The sequence below is a fragment of the Herpailurus yagouaroundi genome, unplaced genomic scaffold (assembly GCF_014898765.1).
Source record: "Herpailurus yagouaroundi ecotype Mexico unplaced genomic scaffold, PumYag 163, whole genome shotgun sequence".
NCBI lineage: Eukaryota > Metazoa > Chordata > Mammalia > Carnivora > Felidae > Herpailurus > Herpailurus yagouaroundi.
This window is the reverse complement of record NW_024412404.1, coordinates 43835262-43856226: the sequence shown is the minus strand read 5'-3', so window position 1 is coordinate 43856226 and position 20965 is coordinate 43835262. Positions and strand designations below refer to the sequence as shown.

Sequence of the window (20965 nt, the reverse complement as noted above, 5' to 3'; positions counted from 1 at the left end):
AGATTCCAGGAATAGTACTCCCCGGATGTCTCTGTCCCACTTAATGAGACAGGATCACATGCTGGTTTGAAATGGGCAGATAGAAGGTTTTGGCAGATGCAGAGTGAACACTCAACAAACAGAAGCAACTGCAACAAAAACGATGGAATAATAATTAACATCATTAACATTTTGCTAAGGCATAAGCCTAAATACAGGCAAAAAGAAAGGTGATTACATCCAAACTCTTTCAGAAATTGTATGAAAAACCCAACAAGCATCCGTCAAGTATTTCTTTTTTATTTATTTATTTATTTATTTATTTATTTATTTATTTATTTATTATTTATATATGAAATTTATTGTCAAATTGGTTTCCATACAACACCCAGTGCTCATCCCAAAAGGTGCCCTCCTCAATACCCATCACCCACCCTCTCCTCCCTCCCACCCCCCATCAACCCTCAGTTTGCTCTCAGTTCTCAACAGTCTCTTATGCTTTGGCTCTCTCCCACTCTAACCTCTTTTTTTTTTTTTCCTTCCCCTCCCCCATGGGTTCCTGTTAAGTTTCTCAGGATCCACATAAGAGTGAAACCATATGGTATCTGTCTTTCTCTGTATGGCTTATTTCACTTAGCATCACACTCTCCAGTTCCATCCACGTTGCTACAAAAGGCCATATTTCATTTTTTCTCATTGCCACGTAGTATTCCATAGTGTATATAAACCACAATTTCTTTATCCATTCATCAGTTGATGGACATTTAGGCTCTTTCCATAATTTGGCTATTGTTGAGAGTGCTGCTATGAACATTGGGGTACAAGTGCCCCTATGCATCAGTACTCCTGTGTCCCTTGGATAAATTCCTAGCAGTGCTATTGCTCACGCCAGTCAGAGTGGCCAAAATGAACAAATCAGGAGACTCTAGATGCTGGAGAGGATGTGGAGAAACGGGAACCCTCCTGCACTGTTGGTGGGAATGCAAATTGGTGCAGCCGCTCTGGAAAGCAGTGTGGAGGTTCCTCAGAAAATTAAAAAAGTATTTATTTTTATCAAGCCTCATGCCCTCTAACAACCTTTTCACACAACTGCATTCTCTGAAGTGCTGCCCTTTTCCCTTGTGCTTGGCAGCAAGTCTACACAGCTCCATCACAACCTTCCACAGTAAGCCTTCTGTCATTACTCCAGTCCTCAACACTCCTTGCTCTGATCATTTCTGGCACTTGCAGGTAGGAAGGACCAGGGCTGTCTGAAAGACCTTGCTGTTTTACAACTATGCTATCCAATATGGTAGCCACTAGCCACATGTGACTATGAACACCCAGAATATGGCTAGTACAATTGAAGAATGGAATGTGTAGTTTAATTTCATTTTAATGCAAATAACCACATGTGACTAGTGACTACTATATTGGATAATATAGGTCTGGATTATAAAATTCAGCCCCTAGTTATGTTCCTTATTATTTGCCATTATGCCTTCTTTCAGTTCAAAACTCTGGTTTACATCTTTGCTTTTTCTACAATGCTAGTCTATAGAAAAATATACTTGATTGTACTCTAAATGCAGAATACTAATGGTTGGATAGATTTCAGACACCCCTGCACTTATGCACTGCGGCATCCCCATCTCTCTTCCCCTCTATGTTACCACTTGATAAACTCCCTCTATAGATGTGGAACCATACTGCACATGGAAGGAAGCACTAAAACACACCCAGACTTAGAACTCTCAAGTCAGAATATTATCATTTTGAATGAGTTACTTAACCTCTCTGTGTATCCATTTCTTCATCTATCAAACGCCTACAGTAACAGACTCTCCTTCCAGAAGCTAGCTGAGAAAAGTAAGATAATCCATCTAAAGGACTTAGTGAGTAGTAGGTGCTCAGCAAAAGGTATTGCTGAGTAAGTGGTTGGATGAATAAGAAAAGAGAATGACTAAACATAATTTCTGGTTCAACCTGGTTCTCCTTGAACAAAGGTACTTGCATCTCTCAGAGGGCCACTCCTTCCTAGAAGCCTCATTTGACTTCAAAAAAGGCCCTTATACTCCCTTTTCTGACTACTCACTAGCCCTTGACAAACTTAATTCACAGGGATGATTCATGCCTGGCCCTTCACCAGTGCCACAATGGAAGTGGCTCTCTAGAATAAGCATGAGGCTAACTAAGTAGAAACATCAATATTTATGCAAAATTCATGCTTAATACTGACATGCGCTCCTGAGGAAAGGGTGAATATTATTCTACAAATAAATGCTTCTGAGAATCTGTAAAAGCTTCCCTCTTCAAACAAAGAAAAGATATAGGTTGAAAATACTCTCCCTTTGTGGATCTAGGCTATACTCCTAAACTTTTCAACCAAAATCAAGACGTTTAATGCATCCTCCCCAGCCCATAAACAACCCTCCCCCACACACACACTAATCTGATTAAAACTAGGTTATACCCTCTCCCTGCTGTCTCTGACACTTCAAAGTTGCTTGAACCAATCAGATGAACATGACCTGATTTGGCTTAGGCAAACAACTAGGTAGAATGCACATAATAATTACTTATACTAACTGAGCTGGGCTTTTCAGATTCTTTAGCTACTAACGCTTCCTGGGAGGAAGGACCATTGAGAAGGAGATAGGGCTATGAAACTCCTGCCATGCACTGATTTCCAGCACTGAAGACAAACAAACTGTATTTGATGGAAAAAAAAATATTTTTAAACCAATACCTATGCTTACTGAAGATCACTTAAAACAAAACAATTTTAAATACTCAGTAGTTGTTTATATAAAATATTGTAGAAAAACAACAGAAATTTCAGAAATGAAACTTTCTTCTCTACTCAAAAGTAGTGCAAAAATATTTTTAGGCCACACGATTTTTTTTTTGCTTTTGTTCTCAGATTCTGACCACTAACCCAGCCTCAAGTCCTGGGTGTTTGTTTGCTTATCCTATCTCTGACTCAAGTGGTTCGTTTTTAAATTATTATTATTCAAGTATAATCAGCTTTCTTTGTTATATAAATTTTAGGTGTACAATAAAATGATTCAACAACTCCACATATTTCTCAGTACTTATCAAGATACATGTGCTCTTAATTCCCTTTATCTATTTTACTCATCCCCCTCACCACCCAGCTTCCCTCTTATTTTCTCTGTATTTAAGAATCTGTTATTTTTTGTGTTTGTTTCTTTGCTTTCTTTTTTAAATTCTACAAATTAGTGAAATCATATGGTATTTGTCTTTCTCTGACTCACTTATTTAAATTAGCATTACACCCTCTAGGTCATCCATGTTGTTGTAAAAGGCAAGATTTCATCCTTTTTTATGGTTGAGTAATATTCAACTGTGTGTGTGTGTGTGTGTGTGTGTGTGCACGCACATGCACACACACACACACACACACCACATCTTTATTCATTCAACTATAAATGGACACATTTGCGTTGCTTCCATATCTTGGCTATTTAAAATGCTGCAGTTGGGGCACCTGGGTGGCTCCATCAGTTAAGTGCCCGACTTTGGCTCAGATCACGATATCACAGTTTGCAAGTTCAAGCCCTGCATCGGGCTATCTGCTATTAGCATAGAGTCTGCTATGTGTCCTCTGTCCCCCTTTCTCTGTCCTGCCCCCCTTCCTCCCTCCCTCTCAAAAATAAACATTACAAAAATTATAAAAATAAAATAAAATAAAATAAAATAATGCTGCAATAAATATAGGAGTGCATATGTATTTTCAAATTAGTATTTCTGTTTTCTTCAGGTAAATTACCCAGTAGTGAAATTACTCAATCACTCAATCATTTGGTAACTCTATTTTTAATTATTTGAGGAACATCCATACTGTCTTCTGTATTATTTCTAATATGAGATACAATTGGCTGTAAAATATAATCACATAATGCTTCAAATACCATACTCCCCAAAATTCTATAAGGTCCTCTTGAACACCATACACCTATTACAATTCGAGTACCAATGTCAAAGCTACATCATCTGGAATTTTGTTAGAGTTAACGGAACATTCTAAATAAAAACATATCAACAGCAGTTCACCCAGGTTATTTGAGGATGTTTTAATTTTAGAATAACTAAACTTGGGGACCTGTTTCTTTCGAAACATAAAGTGAATCTATTAAGACTTGTTTGATTTCTTGAGAAATAGCATGATACAGAGAAGAACATAGGATTTAGCTAGACTTGTATTTGAGCTCCAAATTTCTGTTATGTGACCTTAGTCAAGTAGCTTACGTTCCACATGCTCGTTTTCGTCTCATTAAAAAGTCATAGTAACAATGCTGATGTTACAGAGCATTGGGTCCGGGTGGTACCTCTGTAAATTCAAGTGTGAGAACCAAAGGACACCTTGCAAAGGCTTTTTTCTTTTTAATTTCTTTCTTTTTTTTTTTGCACTGCTTCACTTACAGATGGATTCTGATAGCAGTTCCCAAAGAAAGGCTCAGAAATATTTTAAGCAGTACCACCTACAATAAATGAATGAAAAACACCCAAAGGTATGACTTTGTAGACAGGGCTCATTTGGATGTATAAGCTCTGGTTTACTTGCTAAAAATACCATGGGGACTACTTAACTGTGGGGTACAAGATTAACAGCAGCAGCAGCAATAGCTACCATATGGATGCCTACACCACTAGGATGAATGCCTTACCTACATTAATGATGTAGATTAATTCATTTATTCCTCTCTAGCAACCAATGAGATACATGTTATATTATCTGTATTTTACTGCTAAGAAGGTTAAATCATAGAGATTAAGAAAATTTCCCAAGGTCAAAATCTGTGAATATCAGAGCTGAGATTTTTGTTTCGAGACTAGTAAATGTTAGTGGAATTACTGAAAGAAAAATATTTATGCTATAATTCTTCTTCTTTCTCCATTGTGAGGTTTCCCAATAGCAGACAAGGGTCTATTACAGTTCAGAGAGACACAGGAGAGAATAGTATGACATGCAAGGGCAGTGTGCCTCCATGGAGTCAGTCTTCAGAGGGACCCAAGGAAGACTGAAATTCATATTCAGAATATTCAAGCTGACATCAATATGTCACGCAGCATAATCCTGAGTGGTCTATGACAATTTTTCTGGGTTGTGGTTAATAATTGAAAATTATTCTTCCCAAGTGTGAAAATATCCTCTGTTTCCAAAGGGTCAGAAGTGCCACAGGTAGGACCCTGACATTCAAATTAAATTCCATTCAGCATATCCCATTTTAATGATTCTCACTGAGGTCAAGCTTTCCAAGGCATGTGTTCAGGGATGCAGAGTAGCTAGGGAGCAGTCATAGCCATCTAGCTGGTTTGCAGTTACCAGTGATAATGCTAGCAGAAAGGGGGGAACAAAACACGGGTTCCAGCACAAAGCAAGCTTCAGGAAGAGGATGAAATGAGGCTGAATGAGGTTGCTGGGGAGGGGCAGCTGTTCTGCATCCATATGGATTTACTTCTGTTATTTGACACTAGAAAAGCCCAAATGCAACTCTGCTGCTGTCCTGCCAAGTTTAGAGGGTGATGCCTGAGCCCTTAGCTTTGTCTTTTAACCTGGAATGGGTTATGAAAATATCTAAATTGAACTTCACCTTTTGACTGTCCTGAGAAGGAGGAATTCATCTAATAGGGATCAGTGTGGGATCACTAGCAGGATCCCCCATCCCCAGAATTGAGATACTTTTTTGACTCTCCTAAAAGGGACAATGTTCAGGGAATATGGTGCAACCACTTAATTCTTACTATGGGATAGGCACTGAAGAAAGTCTAAAATTCCTGCCCTCATAGCACTTGTAGTCTACTGGGGAAAGACAGACAATAATAAAGCAATCAGAAAACATGATCACTCCATGTGGTGACTAATACTAAGACAATGAACTAGGGTGTCAGAGTGTCAGGGTGTAGGAGAGATCAGGTGGCCTCAGAAAGCATTTCTGAAAAGCTGATGTTTTTGCTGAGATATGACTCATCCAGAGGTTCCAGCCATGCTGAGATTTGGAAGAAATTCTGCACTTGCTATTGTCTTTGATAGGCATAAGCCTAGATTAATTAAGGTACAGAAAGGAGACGGTAGTGTGGCTGCAAAACAGGGAATGAGGGCAGAATGGTAGGAAATTAGGGCACAATGGTAGCAGGCCAAATCGTGTAAAGTAGAACAAGCCAAGGAAGGAAGACTGCATTGTATTTTGTGTGAGAGAGGAAGCTACTGGAGTGTTTTAAGCATAGGAATAGTAATATATGATTTGAGTTTTCACAATCTCATTTTGGTTGCTGTCAGGAGGATAGGTTTTAGGGCAACAAGGGTGGAGGCAGAGAGAGTTTGTAGATTGTGGGAGTGATACAAGTTGTGGTCAACATGGGCAGAGGTACTTTGGGTTAGAACGTGTTCTGGAGGTGAAGACTCATAAGGACTTGCAGATGGCCTGGGCCTTAGGGGAAGTGGAAGGGGAAGGGAAAATCAAGCTCTCCTGAGATTTTGACTTAAGCAACTATATTTTTTATTGAGTTTGGAAAAACTGGTCTGGGAAGAGGGGTTCAAGAAGAGCTGAAAAAATTGCTTTCTAAAGTAGAAGATTCAGGAAGAGCTCCACTTTGGCCACATTGGGTCTGAAATCCCTACTAGCAATTCAAGGGGAGATAGAGGCTGAATATGTACATGGACACACATGTCCCATCCTAGTGGACAGTGAGGCCAGAGCTGGAGGTATATATTGGAAATTTGTGAATTATTGGCTAATAGGTGAGACTTAAAGTTGTTCTTTGTGGTTGTCATTAGAGGGAGAAAAAAAATGATGAAAGGAGAGAGTACACATGGAAAATCACAGTTTGAGGTAATGTATCTGGAGGTAGCTGTCCAAGGTGGTAGCTCTCTGAGCTTTGTCACTGCTCAGACCAACCTCTCCGGTACTTGCCCAGGGATGCTAACTGAAGATGACAAGTTTCCTCAGACATATTGCTCTGACAGAACAGTGACCTCCCCTGTGAAAATATCTCCTCCTGTCCTCCTTCCAGGGGTACAGGGTTACCCTCGGGCCCAGGACCTGAAACAGTCAGGTCCATAGGCCAGCAAACACACCTCCCACCTGTGGGTCATGACTCCCCTTTCCCCAGCTCGATCTTCATCTTCACCCCCCAACAAGTAAATGTCTGGTTGAAACTGGCAATGAGATGCCATGGGACTCACCATTCAAAGTCCCAGTCAGCACAGACACAGGGCTCTGAAACCACTGTCCCTGAGGAATCTCGACCCAGGGCACACTGAGCTCCTGGCTTGCGTTTCTTGAATATTTTTCTTTCTCCCATGACGCAAGGCTCCCCCTTAGAAAGAAAGTCCATGGTGAGAAAGGAAGAAAAACACAAAGAAGGTGAAATAAACCAGCTTCTCTATAGGAAGCACTGGCCTTTCCATTCTCTTTTGGTCACTCTGTCTACCAATCTCATCCCTAGTAACCATTCAGGAGTCTCAAGGGAAAAAGGGCCAGTCTTTTACTACGACACAAGAGGAACACCATGGAGGAGGTGCTGGCTCATCACTACCTCCCACCCAACTTAGCCAATGATGTCTATTTCATCTTGTTTCTCTTCCACCTCTGGAGAGAAGGCAAAAATTCCAAGTCATTGTCACAGACTTACAAATTGCCCAAATGACTTCAACAGAAATTGTGGTGGAAAAGAATCAAATTCTGGCATATTTTTCATATCATCTTCAGAGTAAAACTGAAGTTGGCCTGAAAAGTTCTCTCTCTATGATAAATAATCATGCCCAAGTCCTTATTTCCAGTCAAGGGCAAAGAAAAGCGGAGAAACTGGTATAAATCACATGATTGCAATGGTTCTGAAGAATGCAGAAGTCTTACCTATGCTGCAAAGCAACAAATATCTAGAGGCACTCACCCCAATCCCTCACCCTTTATCTGTGGCCCTGTTGCCAGGGCTCTTGGGGATCTCACTGCAGGCTGGCCTGACAAATATTCTCACCCTCCCCACTAACAGGTGAGATGATGAAACCACTGAAAGTCCTCCTGGCTGTCTGGGTTTATTTCTCCACAGATAGAGCAAAGGCCTGAGGTAATACTTGCCTCCCTCACCCCTCGACTATTCAATCATCTCAATGGGTTGATCAGGATCACAGGGTGAAAAATGGTCCTTAAATACCATCTTTGCATGCTTGACCTGTGTGTGTGGACTCCAACCCTTCCCCCAAATCCATCACTATCTTCAGATGCCCCACTACCTTCTTCCTCCAAATAGGAAGGCCCAGAGATGACCAAATAGGCGTTGTGGTAGTTCCTTTTCCTAGAAGCCAGTATGCCCCTACCACATGGTATACCTGATTGAGCAGGTGCCAGGTCTGATAGTCTTCCTTGGTGCAGCGTCGGCTGAAGATAGATTTGTAGTCCACTTTCACCAACTGCCATTCAGAACGGAGGCTGAAGTGGCCGAAAACTCTAAGTGTTTAGGGGAGGCAGGGGAGAGACAAACAGAGAGGTCCCACTAGTCAGTCACTAATACACAAAGACTGGAGGGAGAGAGGACTAAATTGCGGCCTGGACTCAACAGGTTCTTCCAAATTGAGGTCTTGGAAGGTCACCAAGGAGAAAGTCCACCATTTACACAACTCTAGCCAACTGGCATGGTATTCATAGTGGGTTTAAAACTAACCATTTTTTAATTGCAAAAGTAATATATGCACTTTATAGTAAGCAATGAGAACACAGAAAGATATGAAGAAAAACATCACCCAATAGTTCAAAACCTTACACAGAAAGATATGAAGAAAGAAAAAAATCACCCAATAGTTCAAAATCTTACACTCAACAGGTAGAACTGTTGTTGATATTTTGACATGTAGCCTTCTTGTTTCTCCTTAATGCAAGCACAGGTATTTTATCTACTGATGTCTACTGACAGGGACTCAGTTTCCTCATCTGTAAAGTAAATGTGTATGTGTATGGTGGGAATGGGGGCAAATTAGCTAATCTGAAGTGTGGCTGCCAGTTCCAAAACTCTGACAGAATCTAAGTGTGCTTTAGTTGAAATTCCTATTGTTTAATTCACATGAATAACACCCTCCTTTCCTTTCCCTGAAAAATCACAGTAGCCCCATAAAAGGAACTCATATTTATGTATAGTAAAGAAACACACCATCTATGTGACTTAGATAATCAATACTAACCTTTTCAAAGCCCAGTAGTTGATGGCCCTATACATATGAATGACCAATGGTTTCTAGAAAAATGGAAAAAAAGACTGATCACCCATACTCTACTTGGGTGGCATGTCTTATAATTACAATGCAAGATATCTATCATAGTGCTATAAAGAGGAGACCAATCACTCTGGGAACCTAAACCAACTGAAGTCTTTCAAGGCATTGGATGGATTCCATTTCAGCAAGACTTAATCATTTTATCAGCCCCGGATTCTCATCTCCTTCCAGTCATATGTTCTTGTGGTGACACCTAAGAGACTACTCCTCAAGGGACAGTCCCTTCTTCTTTCTGAAGGATGAAGATGCTTTGCAAGGGGTGGAAGTTGACTAAAATTGTGAAATGGATGAAGAAATAGGACTGTTTAGTAGATTGTACAACTTATATATTACACCTTGAGAAATGCCTTTTAATGTTCTATCAATTTAAAAGTTAAATACAACTTTTTATAGTCTTTTCTAAAAGATCAAACAGACTTTGGGGTGCCTGGGTGGCTCAGTTGGCTAAGTGGCCGATTCTTGATTTTGGCTCCGGTCGTGATCTCGTGATTTGTGAATTAAAGCCCTGTGTCAGACTCTACACTGACAGTAAGGAGCCTGCTTGGGATTCTCTCTCTCCCCCTCTCTGTCTACCCCTCCCCGACTCATTCTCACTCTCTCTCTCTTCCCCCTTCCCTCCCTCTCAAAACAAATAAATAAATAAATAAATAAAAACATATAAAATTAAAAAAAACAGACTTTGAGGTGAATAAGTCATAGGGATAACAGGCACTGCATAGGAAATACAGTTGATGATACTGTAATCATTTTGTATGGTTACAGGTGGTAGTTGCACTTGTAGTGAGTGTAGCATAACGTATGGAGATGCTGAATCACTATATTGTACACCTGACACTAATGTACCATTGTGTGCCAACTATACTAAAAGAACAAAACTAAAAACGTATGATCTTTATAAGAACCTTAGCTCAGCACTGAGTAGCAGAAGCCATGGGGCTAGAATATCTTGGGTTGTGTGGTCAATACCGTGTGGAGCAGAGTGAATGTAAGCATCCCTCCCCTAGGCTTACTCTGATCTCTTGCATTTTTGCTGTATTCATTGGTCTCCAAATCCCAGACGTCCATGCCATGTCACCATTGAGGTACTTTCTCCTTCTAATCCTGATTCATTTCATGGAGAGTTCACTAGTCAGTCCATTTAAAATCTCTAACAAAGCAGTTATGTCTTTTTTTTTTTCAACGTTTATTTATTTATTTTTGGGACAGAGAGAGACAGAGCATGAACGGGGGAGGGGCAGAGAGAGAGGGAGACACAGAATCGGAAACAGGCTCCAGGCTCTGAGCCATCAGCCCAGAGCCTGACGCGGGGCTCAAACTCACGGACCGCGAGATCGTGACCTGGCTGAAGTCGGACGCTTAACCGACTGCACCACCCAGGCGCCCCCAAAGCAGTTATGTCTTAAAAGTTTCTACTTATTTGAAGAGAGAAGAGTTAAACTGAAAGACTGTCAGGAGAAACAAACAAACAAAAACCACTGGGAGAAGACCTTGATGAATGTCTTCTTCTGTCTCTATCCAACCTTTCTAAATCTTTTCATATTCAAATATCACCTCCTCTAGTCTTCCCTGATTGGAATACTCTGAGTAGAAGAATAATAGTGATGCTAAACCAAACACTTCCACCTACTCCAAATAGTTTACAGTTATTTCATGGATCATAAAATACATCATGTCTGATTAATGCCATTCCTTTCCATGGAAGGATTACTGGACAGACAGAAGAGGGAAATATGAGGCACACAATTTACCTGGGTATCAGCAAGGCATCTGACAGTAAAATTATGTGACTGAACAGTACCTAATTAAGGCATTAAAATCGAAGAGGGGGGAGGGCATGAGTAGTCAGCTGCAAGGTTCTGCTGTCTGCTCTTTCTTGTTCATCATTTTTATTAATGACTTGAAGACATGAAAATAATGGTCATCATTGGAAATCACATTTTCTGATGACACAAAGCTGGAAGAAACAGTCAATATGCTTGATGGCAGAATCAGGACCCAAAAAGGTCTTGACAGACTGAAGGGAAAGGCTGAATCTAATAATGTGAAGTAACAGAAAGATATGTCAGGTCCTTCCCTGGCAACTACATAAGTATTGAATAAAGAAAATGATGCTTGATGCAGTTCAGGTTAAATAATAATAATAATAATAACAATAATAATAAAAAAAAATAATAATGTGGCATCTTAAGAGTTTTCATACACAATGTGATTAATGTAAGTAAATACTTCAGAGAAACCAAAAGTACTTGAGATGATCTTACAACACATTAATTAAGAATTCTATATATTATCAAGAATGAAAGAGGCAATATCCAGGCCTATTCTACATTAACTAGATCACAAAGAAAAAGGCTGCCAATTTTGGATGTCACCATTCAAAGATATACACTAAGTGTCTCAAACTAGAATACATGTATGGGTTTTGGTGGTCATAGTAAAGTTTGAATCTCCAGAAATTTTAAATAAAAATAAGCATTTACTGGAACATGTGTATTTATTATGGAGAAATTACATATATTTTATATTTTTGAAGTGATTCACAGTTCCTAAACCTTAAGGACCATTGAAATAGACACTACATAAGATGGCATACTGTATTGAATAGTGACTCCCCCATGGGACATGAGCATGTTCTAGTCCCTGTAACCTGTGAATGTGACCTTATCTGGACCTTTGCAGACATAAGCAAATTAAAGATCTTGAGATGAAAACATCCCAGATTATCAAGGTGGGCCCTAAGTGCCATGACATGCATCCTTGTAAGAGAAACATGCAGAGAGGAGGAGGCCACGTGAAGAAAGGGCAAAGACTGGAGTTATGTGGCCACATGCCAGGGAACACCTGGAGCCCCTAGAAGATGTAATATGCATAGAAGGAATTCTTTCCCAGTGCACTAGAAGGAGTGCTACCCTGTTACCACTTTGATCTTGGACTCTAGCCTCCAGAACTGTTAGAGAACTAATTTCTGGGTTTTTGGCTCCCTAATTTGCAGCAATTTTTTATAGCAGCCACAGGAAATTAATACAGATGGTGATGTGATTCAAGACCAATTTTGGGGGTGCCTGGGTAGCTCAGTTGGTTAAGTGTCCAACTCTTGATTTCAGCTCAGGTCATGACTTCATCTTTCATGAGTTCAAGCCCCACATCAGGCTCTGTGCTGATGGTGTGGAACTTGCTTTGGACTCACTCTCTCTCTCTCTCTCTCTCTCTCTCTCTCCCCCCCCCCCACTCATGTGCAGGCTCTATCAAAATAAATAAACTTAAAAAAAAATCACTTTTCACCTCTCTATCCAAGAAGTGCTATAGAAACTATGGCTGGTTAACCGGGAGATGACTTAGGAAGGGCAGGGGAGGGGAAACCAAAAAGTGGGCCTTCTGGGGAGATCACGTGAGTATAAAAAAACTAACAAGATAGAAAAACGTGAAAGTTTACAAAATATGAGAGAACTTTCTAATAGATAAACTTGCCCACAGAGGAAAGGAATGCTCAAGAGTTAGCAAACACAGAACCTCAAGCTCAGCCTTCACCATCTCCCAGGGCTGCTTTGGAGGAGGATGCAAGCATCACCCAAGTGCCCAGCCTAACTGACCCTGACCCTCTAAGGCTGTCCATGTTGTTGGTCCTCCCAACTCACTGGGATACCTGTTTCCAGTCTCAGAGAGCTCATTTCAGAACTGACCACAAAAATAGGTGCCAAGTTAGGACTTGGGGACTAATTCAGCCTCTGTCTTCTGCAATCTTGCAAGGCATATCCTTTCATCTATATTTCTTTGGCTTCTAGCCCAGATGTCTTTACACTGTGTTTCCCAGGTCCTTCCTCAAACTGTAAATTGATACAAAAATATTTTTACTTGGGAGTGTGCTAGTCTAATCTCCCATGTGATCACTTACGTTTGCCAGATACAAAATTTTAAACACTGAATGTCAGGACTATAATCTTTGCTCATTTTCTCATTCAACCCCAACTAAGATCAGTGGACCCTAACTAAAACCCCTTAGCAACTTTCAGATAGTAATGTACTCCCCATCTCTCTATCCATTATTGGTTCTGGGAAGAAAAATGTTCAATATGGGCCCCCGCCTATGGGACATAAGTGACTGAAATGGTCTCTTGGATGTATCTGGCTTCCCTAATTCCATTCAATATTGCATTCATTCACAGTTCTTATGATTGGAGCCCATGGAAGCCAAGGAAATGACAGAAATTCAGCAAACTTAGCAGGAGATAAAATAAGGACTAATTTAAATTCAAGCATTTATCATCCCTTTTCCTAACTACCCTTAGAACAGATGTTAAAATTCACAATAGGATTTGTAAAAGTGAGAAGCCAGCATAGAAAGCAGGATGACCATCATGAGAAACCATGTACCTTACTCTGGGATGATAATCACCCACAAGGTGGATTAGGAATAGAGAAAGCCCAGACTACTTCTGATTAACAAATAAAAAAAACTTAATTTCCCAGATAAAAGTTTCTTATTCACTGGAAATGCTCCTCTAAAGTTACAGATCTCATCACCAGTAAGTAGGCACTGCATATTCATCCCATTTGTTGTAAATTTGGGGGGAAACAAAGTGGTTTACATATCAATTTAATATGAAAACCCAAGAGAGGTAGGGTGAAAGAACCCAAGACATGGAATATCTCTAAAAGGATAACGTGATTCCAAAATCAGGTGATACTTCTTTCAGAAAGACTTCTATGACTGTTCCAGCAACACTGAACTGTTTCCTCAGAAGCTCAAATGGTCCTATTATCTCTAGATAAGAGGTTCTCCACTGTCTCCATCAGAATCACAGAGGGCTTGTTAAATATAGATTGCCTTATTCTCTTACTTTCTTATTAGTATGTTTTGGGTGCCTCATTGCATTTCTTTCTTTCCTTTTTTAAATGTGTATTTATTTATTTATTTATTTTAATTTTTTTTTTTAACATTTATTTATTTTTGAGATAGAGAGAGACAGAGCATGAATGGGGGAGGGTCAGAGAGAGGGAGACACAGAATCCGAAACAGGCTTCAGGCTCTGAGCTGTCAGCACAGAGCCCGACGTGGGGCTCGAACTCACGGACCGTGAGATCATGACCTGAGCCGAAGTCAGACGTCCAACCAACTGAGCCACCCAGGCACCCCTGTAGTTATTTATTTTGAGACAGAGAGAGAGAGAGAGAGAGAGAGAGAGAGAGTAGGTGCCACTTAGTGCAAGTGGGGGAGGGACTGAGAGAGAAGGAAAGAATCCTAGGCAGGCTCTAGTACTGTCAGCACAGAGTCCTCTGAGGGGCTCTGTCTCACCAACCACGAGACTGTGAGACCATGGGATCATTACCTGAGCCAAAATCAAGAGTGCTAATGACTGAACCACTCGGGTGCCCCTGATTATTTGCATTTCTAAAAGCTCCACAGATGATGCTGATGCTGGTCCCAAGAATATCCTTTAAGAAACATAGCTCTAGACCCCTTATCTAGAATTTAATTTTCCTACCTTTGGTCAAGTTTGTGTTAACCAATTAGAAAGCTCCTTATGGTTTGGAACACTTCTTATGCTTCTTTTTCTTCTTTTTTTTTTAAAGATAATTTATTGTCAAGTTAGCTAACATAGTTTCTACAGTGTGCTCTTGGTTTCAGGGGTAGATTCATACGGTTCATCGCTTATATACAACACCCGATGCTCATCCTAATAAGTCCTCTCCTCAATTCCCATCACCCATTTCTCCTCTCCTTCACCCCCTCCCCATCAACCCTCAGTCTGTTCTCTGTATTTAAGAGTCTCTTATGGGTTTGTCTCCCTCTCTGTTTGAAACAATTTTTTCCTCTTCCCTTTTCCCATGGTCTTCTGTTAAGTTTAAGTTCCACATAGGAGTGAAAACATGTGGTATCTATCTTTCTCTGACTGACTTATTTCATTTAGCATAATACCCTCCAGTTCCATCCTCATTGTTGCAAATCGTGGGATTTCATTCTTTCTCATTGCTGAGCAGTACTCCATTGTGTACATAAACCACATCTTCTTTATACTTTTTGCATGCCATAAAGCCTTTCAATGGTAGGTGCTTGATAAAGAAACACTAATTGATTATTGAAGAACGAGGAATTCTAGAGTGTGGTTTCAATCTCAAGTCTTTGGCAAAAAAAAAAAAAAGATAATTTCTAGCATGCACAAATCCTCTATCATCCGTAGTCCCACTTCCTTGCAATTGCCAAGGTAAACTATTTTGACCCTCTGCTGCAGAAATGTATTCCTAACCCCACTTCTTAACTTAAAGTGTATTTTCGCCAACACATAAAAAACCTATCATGTGAGATAAAGATGTGAAAATCCTGAAAATTCCACTGAACAACAAATGTTCATTACCATCACCATCACTCCTATTGCTGGAACCCCCAGAGATACACATCCAAGTCCCTGCTCATCAAGAGCTTTTGACAGGTTTGGCTCAATATCCCCTTTTTTAAGATACATACTAACCTCAAATTCAGGGCTTTGCCTTTTGTGTGTGTCTGTATGTGTGTGACATTTTACACAGAGCCTTGGAGAAAGTAGATACCTCATACATAAATAGAAATGACTGGAAACAGGTAGCCTGCCCATTAGTTCTCTCGAAGAAGTTGCTCCTGACCAAAGCAAAATTAATGAATTCTCTAAGCCATTCCTCACTATATGGATTTTCAGGAAAAATCAATTAAAATTTATTACTTCTGTTTTTCTTTTTACCTTGTCACCTGGATTTTTTCACAAGCGTTTTTGGCTTAAGATTCACCCTCTTCTTTGGCTCTATCAACCTAAAAGACTGTCTCTTCTTTTTTTTTAAACTCCTCTGGTATCAAATGTCTAGATTACTAATGTGACTCTGGTCAGAGAGTACCCTCATGTGCTCCTGTCCTGTTGCTTGATTTTTAACACGCAGATGGTTTAGTCATGGTGACAAGAGTATGAGGCAAAGAAATAGAAAATATCTTTCCCTATTCCTGGTCTGCCACTAAATTAGCTAAATAACCTTGAGCAAATAACTTCATCTTTTAAACCAGCAGCTTCCTTATAGAAGATGACTTTAATCAGTGACACATATACTCAAAAGATGGAATGCAGAAACAGTCTAGGTGGAATGTGGCCCTTTTAAGATAATTTCCAAGAGTTTATTTTCTTTCAATCCTTATGCCTACCTCCAGGTGTACAAGCAATCTATCTCCTGGTGACCCCATACACAAAAGATTTATCTTTTAGAGTCATTCGTCTTTATCTCCACTGGCACTTCTTCCATAAAACAGATGCTCATTAAACAGTTCTGGGTTGATTAATGGATAGAATTAATCCATCAAAGTCATTCACTTCTTCAAAATTGGAGTAATAGTAATCTGCCCTTATTTCTGGGCCAAAGAACACGGTTGATCTGTGTGTCCTTTGGGGTTTAGAAAGACAAAAACAATCTTGAGAGAGAAATAGCAGCAGCTTCTCTGTCCTTTGTTATCCTGGACTTCCACAAACAATTGATTTTCTGGGACCCTAACATACCTTCTCTTACCCACCATCCAGACTTGAGTGAGACTTTTGGGGAGGGGAGTGATTAATCTGAGGGACGGAAGTGGTTCTCAAAAATAAAAAGAAACTTCATTAGAATTCCATACACATAAAGGTTTAGCTACTCATTAATTAAATGATTTCAAAGGGGATCTGGTTATATAATTGCTATAATTTAGGTGGAAACAATGCCACACTAAATGTAATTAGAGAAGCAGGCTCTGTGAGGATGTTTTTCTCCTTACAGGAGAGCAATTCTGGGTCACCTGATTCTCCCCTGCATAGTTCTTTTTCCTGACCTCCAATTATACCAAACTTTATACACAGTTGTAAAAGCTGAGAGAAGATTCTAGGAGAGAGTGGTTGATCACAGTCCTTCAGAGAGGAAAAGGACAAGGATTCAATACTAGAAAGAAAGGCACTAGAAATGTGCAAAAGAAAGAACAAATGATGCTTGGGGTGGTCCGATTAAGACTTTACTGTGGACTAATTTTTGAAAGAACATCTGATTGAACTCAAGTAAGATGATACAGTGTTATCATCGACCTGCCCCAGAACCTGCCCTTTCCCTTATCTTCCTCAGGGACTTTTACACCTGCATCTCGAGCTCTTCTAACCACGAATTCCCCCATGTATATCTGCCTAAGGAAAATTTTAAGAGAAGAAGGCCAAAGATGACTTGACAGGTCCTTCCTGACTCTCCTCTCTCTGTGGCTGACTTAGCCAAGTTCTCACTCATTAGGCTAGAAACCTGTGTGTCAGCAGAAACTCAGTCCTCGACTTGATCCTCTCTCTTAATCTCCTGCCTGACACTCATTCCTTTTCATTGCACTTCTAAATAATCTCTCATATTCACCAACTCAATGGGAATCCCATTTCCATACCCTGATAACAACAATGGCTACCACTGATGGCTATATTTGACAGCATGCTTATCATTTTCCAGGGACTCTGCTAAATACTTCACGGTTTTTATAATCTGGAACCCCACACACATTCCCTGAGAATCATGGGTATAGTCATTTCATGTAAAGAAACTGAGGCACTAGGTTCATTTTCAAGATCAAGGTTGAACTAGGATTCAAGTTGGCATCCATGTGAAGCCAACTCTTACTGGATGCTCATCCTCCTGCTGAAGAATGTAATCCAGGCTCTCGTACTTACTGCCTCCTCACTGGTTTCACTTGTTTATACCATATATCCATATTCATGAAACCAATTTTCCACCAGTTTCCACCAGTTTCCACTAGTTGTCTTTGAGCATGATTCCAAAGACACTACATGGCTGCTCAGAAACTAGTTACAGAATAAAATAGAGATCACATTCCTAGAACTAGCATTCTATCCCAAATCTGGACCTCATAATTCTTTTCCAAACTGTTCTTCCTTCTTCCCTCTGTTCCAACCAAACTAGTCTACTTTATTTTCCACAAATGCCTACTCTACACAGATGCTTACATACATGTGCATTATATAGATATGCTGATGGTAATTGCTGTGGAACACTTAGCAGAGTTCCTGGTGGTGCATGTGCATGTGCATACACACACACACACACACACACACACACACACACACACACACACATTTTACTAATTCAACACCTTTTTTTGCCATGCTATTTGCTCCTTCATTCTCTGCCTGCCCCAATCCCATTCTAAGCCCCCACTGAAATGTCACCTCCTCTTAAAAACATTCCTTAGATATTGCAAGTGTAAGGGATCTCTCCCCTCTTCTAAGCCTTTGACGTCCTGTATGAGCAGATGCTGATCTTCTCCCCCAGAAAGAGGCTTTTCCTCAGTTTCTCTAGCTTTCTGCTTCAGTGACACCATATTCTCCTTTCCTTACTGGTACTTCTGTAAGTGTACTTCTCACCTATCTCTCTTTCCCCTCATTTCTGACTGTGGTAACTTAATTCTTTGTCTTCTTGGTTCTTACACTTGACCTTGGCAATCGTATTTATTTCTGCAATTTCAAACTCTTTGTAAAAAACTCCCAAGGTACCTACTCTTGTCCTTGAACTTTCATAAGCTCTAGTCATGACTATCAGGATAATACCTTTGAATTTGAATTAAAAGCCACCCTACAGTATCCTCCATCTATCTTTGTAATATTATCTCCTGCTCTCCTCCATGTTACTTGCACTCAAGCATAATTTTGTTCATTCCACCAAAAGCAGCATGATTTCCTAGTGCCTGATTTTCCTCTGCTTGGGGATGCTATTCCCCACATCTGATTTTGTACAATTCCCACTCATTCTGCAGGTCTCAAGTCAAACAGTAGAGGGGGTGATGGGAAATAATGCATTGGAGTGAAAGGAAAGGAGGGATAGTTTTTCAAATCTAAATATTTCATAGTGGCTGTTTAGATTTCTTCTTTAAAAAACAAAACTACCCCCAAATGACCCAGGCTTTTGTTTCCAAACATATGATGTCTTTTCCTTTATTTTCTTTATCATAATTCTATTTTAATATTTTGATCTAATTATAACATTTAGAGACAATATGACCTCAATTATATCAGCTCTTTGGAATTAGTCCATAATTTCCATGGGGCCCAGTGTATGGTCAATTTAAAAAAAAAAATTAAATGTTTGCTTAAAAAAATATATATTCTCTATTTGTTGAGTAGAAGTTGTATACAGGTCTTTTAAATAAAACTTACTAATAGTATTCACACCAAAATCATACTCCTTGATTTGACTCCTTGTTCTATTGATTTCCATGTGAAAATTATTAAAATATTTCCTATGATACTGCAAATATTCCATATCTCCTCAAGTTTTTTGTACATTTTTGCATTATGTAATCATAACACTACAGATTTTGAGATTATTCTATCTTCTTGATAGATTATTCTATTAGGTTTAATTCAAATGCTAACTTTTCTATTATGTTTTCCTTGATATTTCCTCCTCTTCCACTCCTTTCCTTAAGGAGAAAAAAAAAATCTTTCCTCTGAATTTTTGTAGCATTTTTTCTGTACTTTGGGTATTACCCTTAGTACTTCCAGAAGGTATCAAAATTAATACACTATGTACATAAGTGTGTTATCCTCCTTGCTAGATTTTAAACTCTTAAAAGTTTGCAACTTATGACAAGCCATCCTTGTCATATATTTATTGTCTGAGAGCCAGCAGAATGAACTAATAAACACACAGGTGTTATTATCAGATAGGGCAAGATGTGAGTGCCAATCCCAGACCCAATGAAAGTCTTTACACACATTAATTAGACTTACGTTTTCTCATGTGCAAAATGAGGATAATAACAGTACCTAACTGAGTGCTGAGGTTTAAATGTGTCATATATTTATAGTGTTTTGTATAAACTAAGAAGTAAATAATTTTAAATTATTAATATTTTTATGTAATAGCATCTAATTATGATAATTTGCTTTATGTCCTTTGTTGGATGACTGAGAACTTTGTGGGCAGACAGTGTACCTTATGCTTTTATATACCCATGATCTCTACAAGACTGCAAACAGTAGGCTCTCTAGTAGAAGTCAGTCAAATAACAATAATAATCAGGAATATCAATATTTGTGATTATTTATTGAACCCTTAAAGTTCATTAACCACTTTGTATGGATTATGTCATTTCATTTATTATTCTCATTTAACAGATAGGGAAACTAAGGCTCAAGTTAAATAACTCATCCAAAAAGAATTATAGAGCAAGTAGGTGTGGCAGCCAGTCCGACTTAGGCAGTTGCTGCTAATATTATAACACAGTTTTCAGCACTGTGCTTTTAGCAAGGCCCATATCTCTTTTAATTATTTCATGATTCATTAGCAATCATGGACTGCACAGTTTGTCACTGAGGTTTGGGCATGGGGGTCCCCTTAACAACAGCTCATTATAGGCTGCTTGCACAAAAGACAAAAACCCCATGAAATATATAAAACTGAAAGTCCAGTTGGAGGAAGAAAGAAAAATCTGCAGAGAAGATATATCCAGAGAGCTTCAATTATGACCCAATTTGTCTCAAGTTCTAAAGCATCAACTATATGGATGATTATGTACTTGAACCTGAACTATGACAATCTTTATTGGTTCTGCCTCTATCTGGGAGTCCTTTGGGCATGAAAAAGGACAAATAGAATTATACAGTCTTAGTCATCCAAGGGTCATTAGGGACAAATCATTGACCCAACCCCTTCATATGCTGGCTACGGAAAACAATGATGTAC

The 20965-nt window shown here is 39.4% G+C and overlaps 1 protein-coding gene across 2 annotated transcripts in view; it reads right to left on the bottom strand.

Moving 5' to 3' along the window:
• SORCS3 (sortilin related VPS10 domain containing receptor 3) overlaps positions 1 to 20965 on the bottom strand; it is a 595481-nt gene that overhangs the window by 42740 nt on the left and 531776 nt on the right. For both annotated transcript variants that reach the window (XM_040486371.1, XM_040486370.1), the window contains exons 15-16: positions 8315 to 8432; positions 7169 to 7302 (exon numbers count right to left, since the gene is read on the bottom strand). In XM_040486371.1, the coding sequence (XP_040342305.1) occupies positions 7169 to 7302; positions 8315 to 8432 (252 nt within the window). The remainder of the gene's footprint in view (positions 1 to 7168; positions 7303 to 8314; positions 8433 to 20965) is intronic.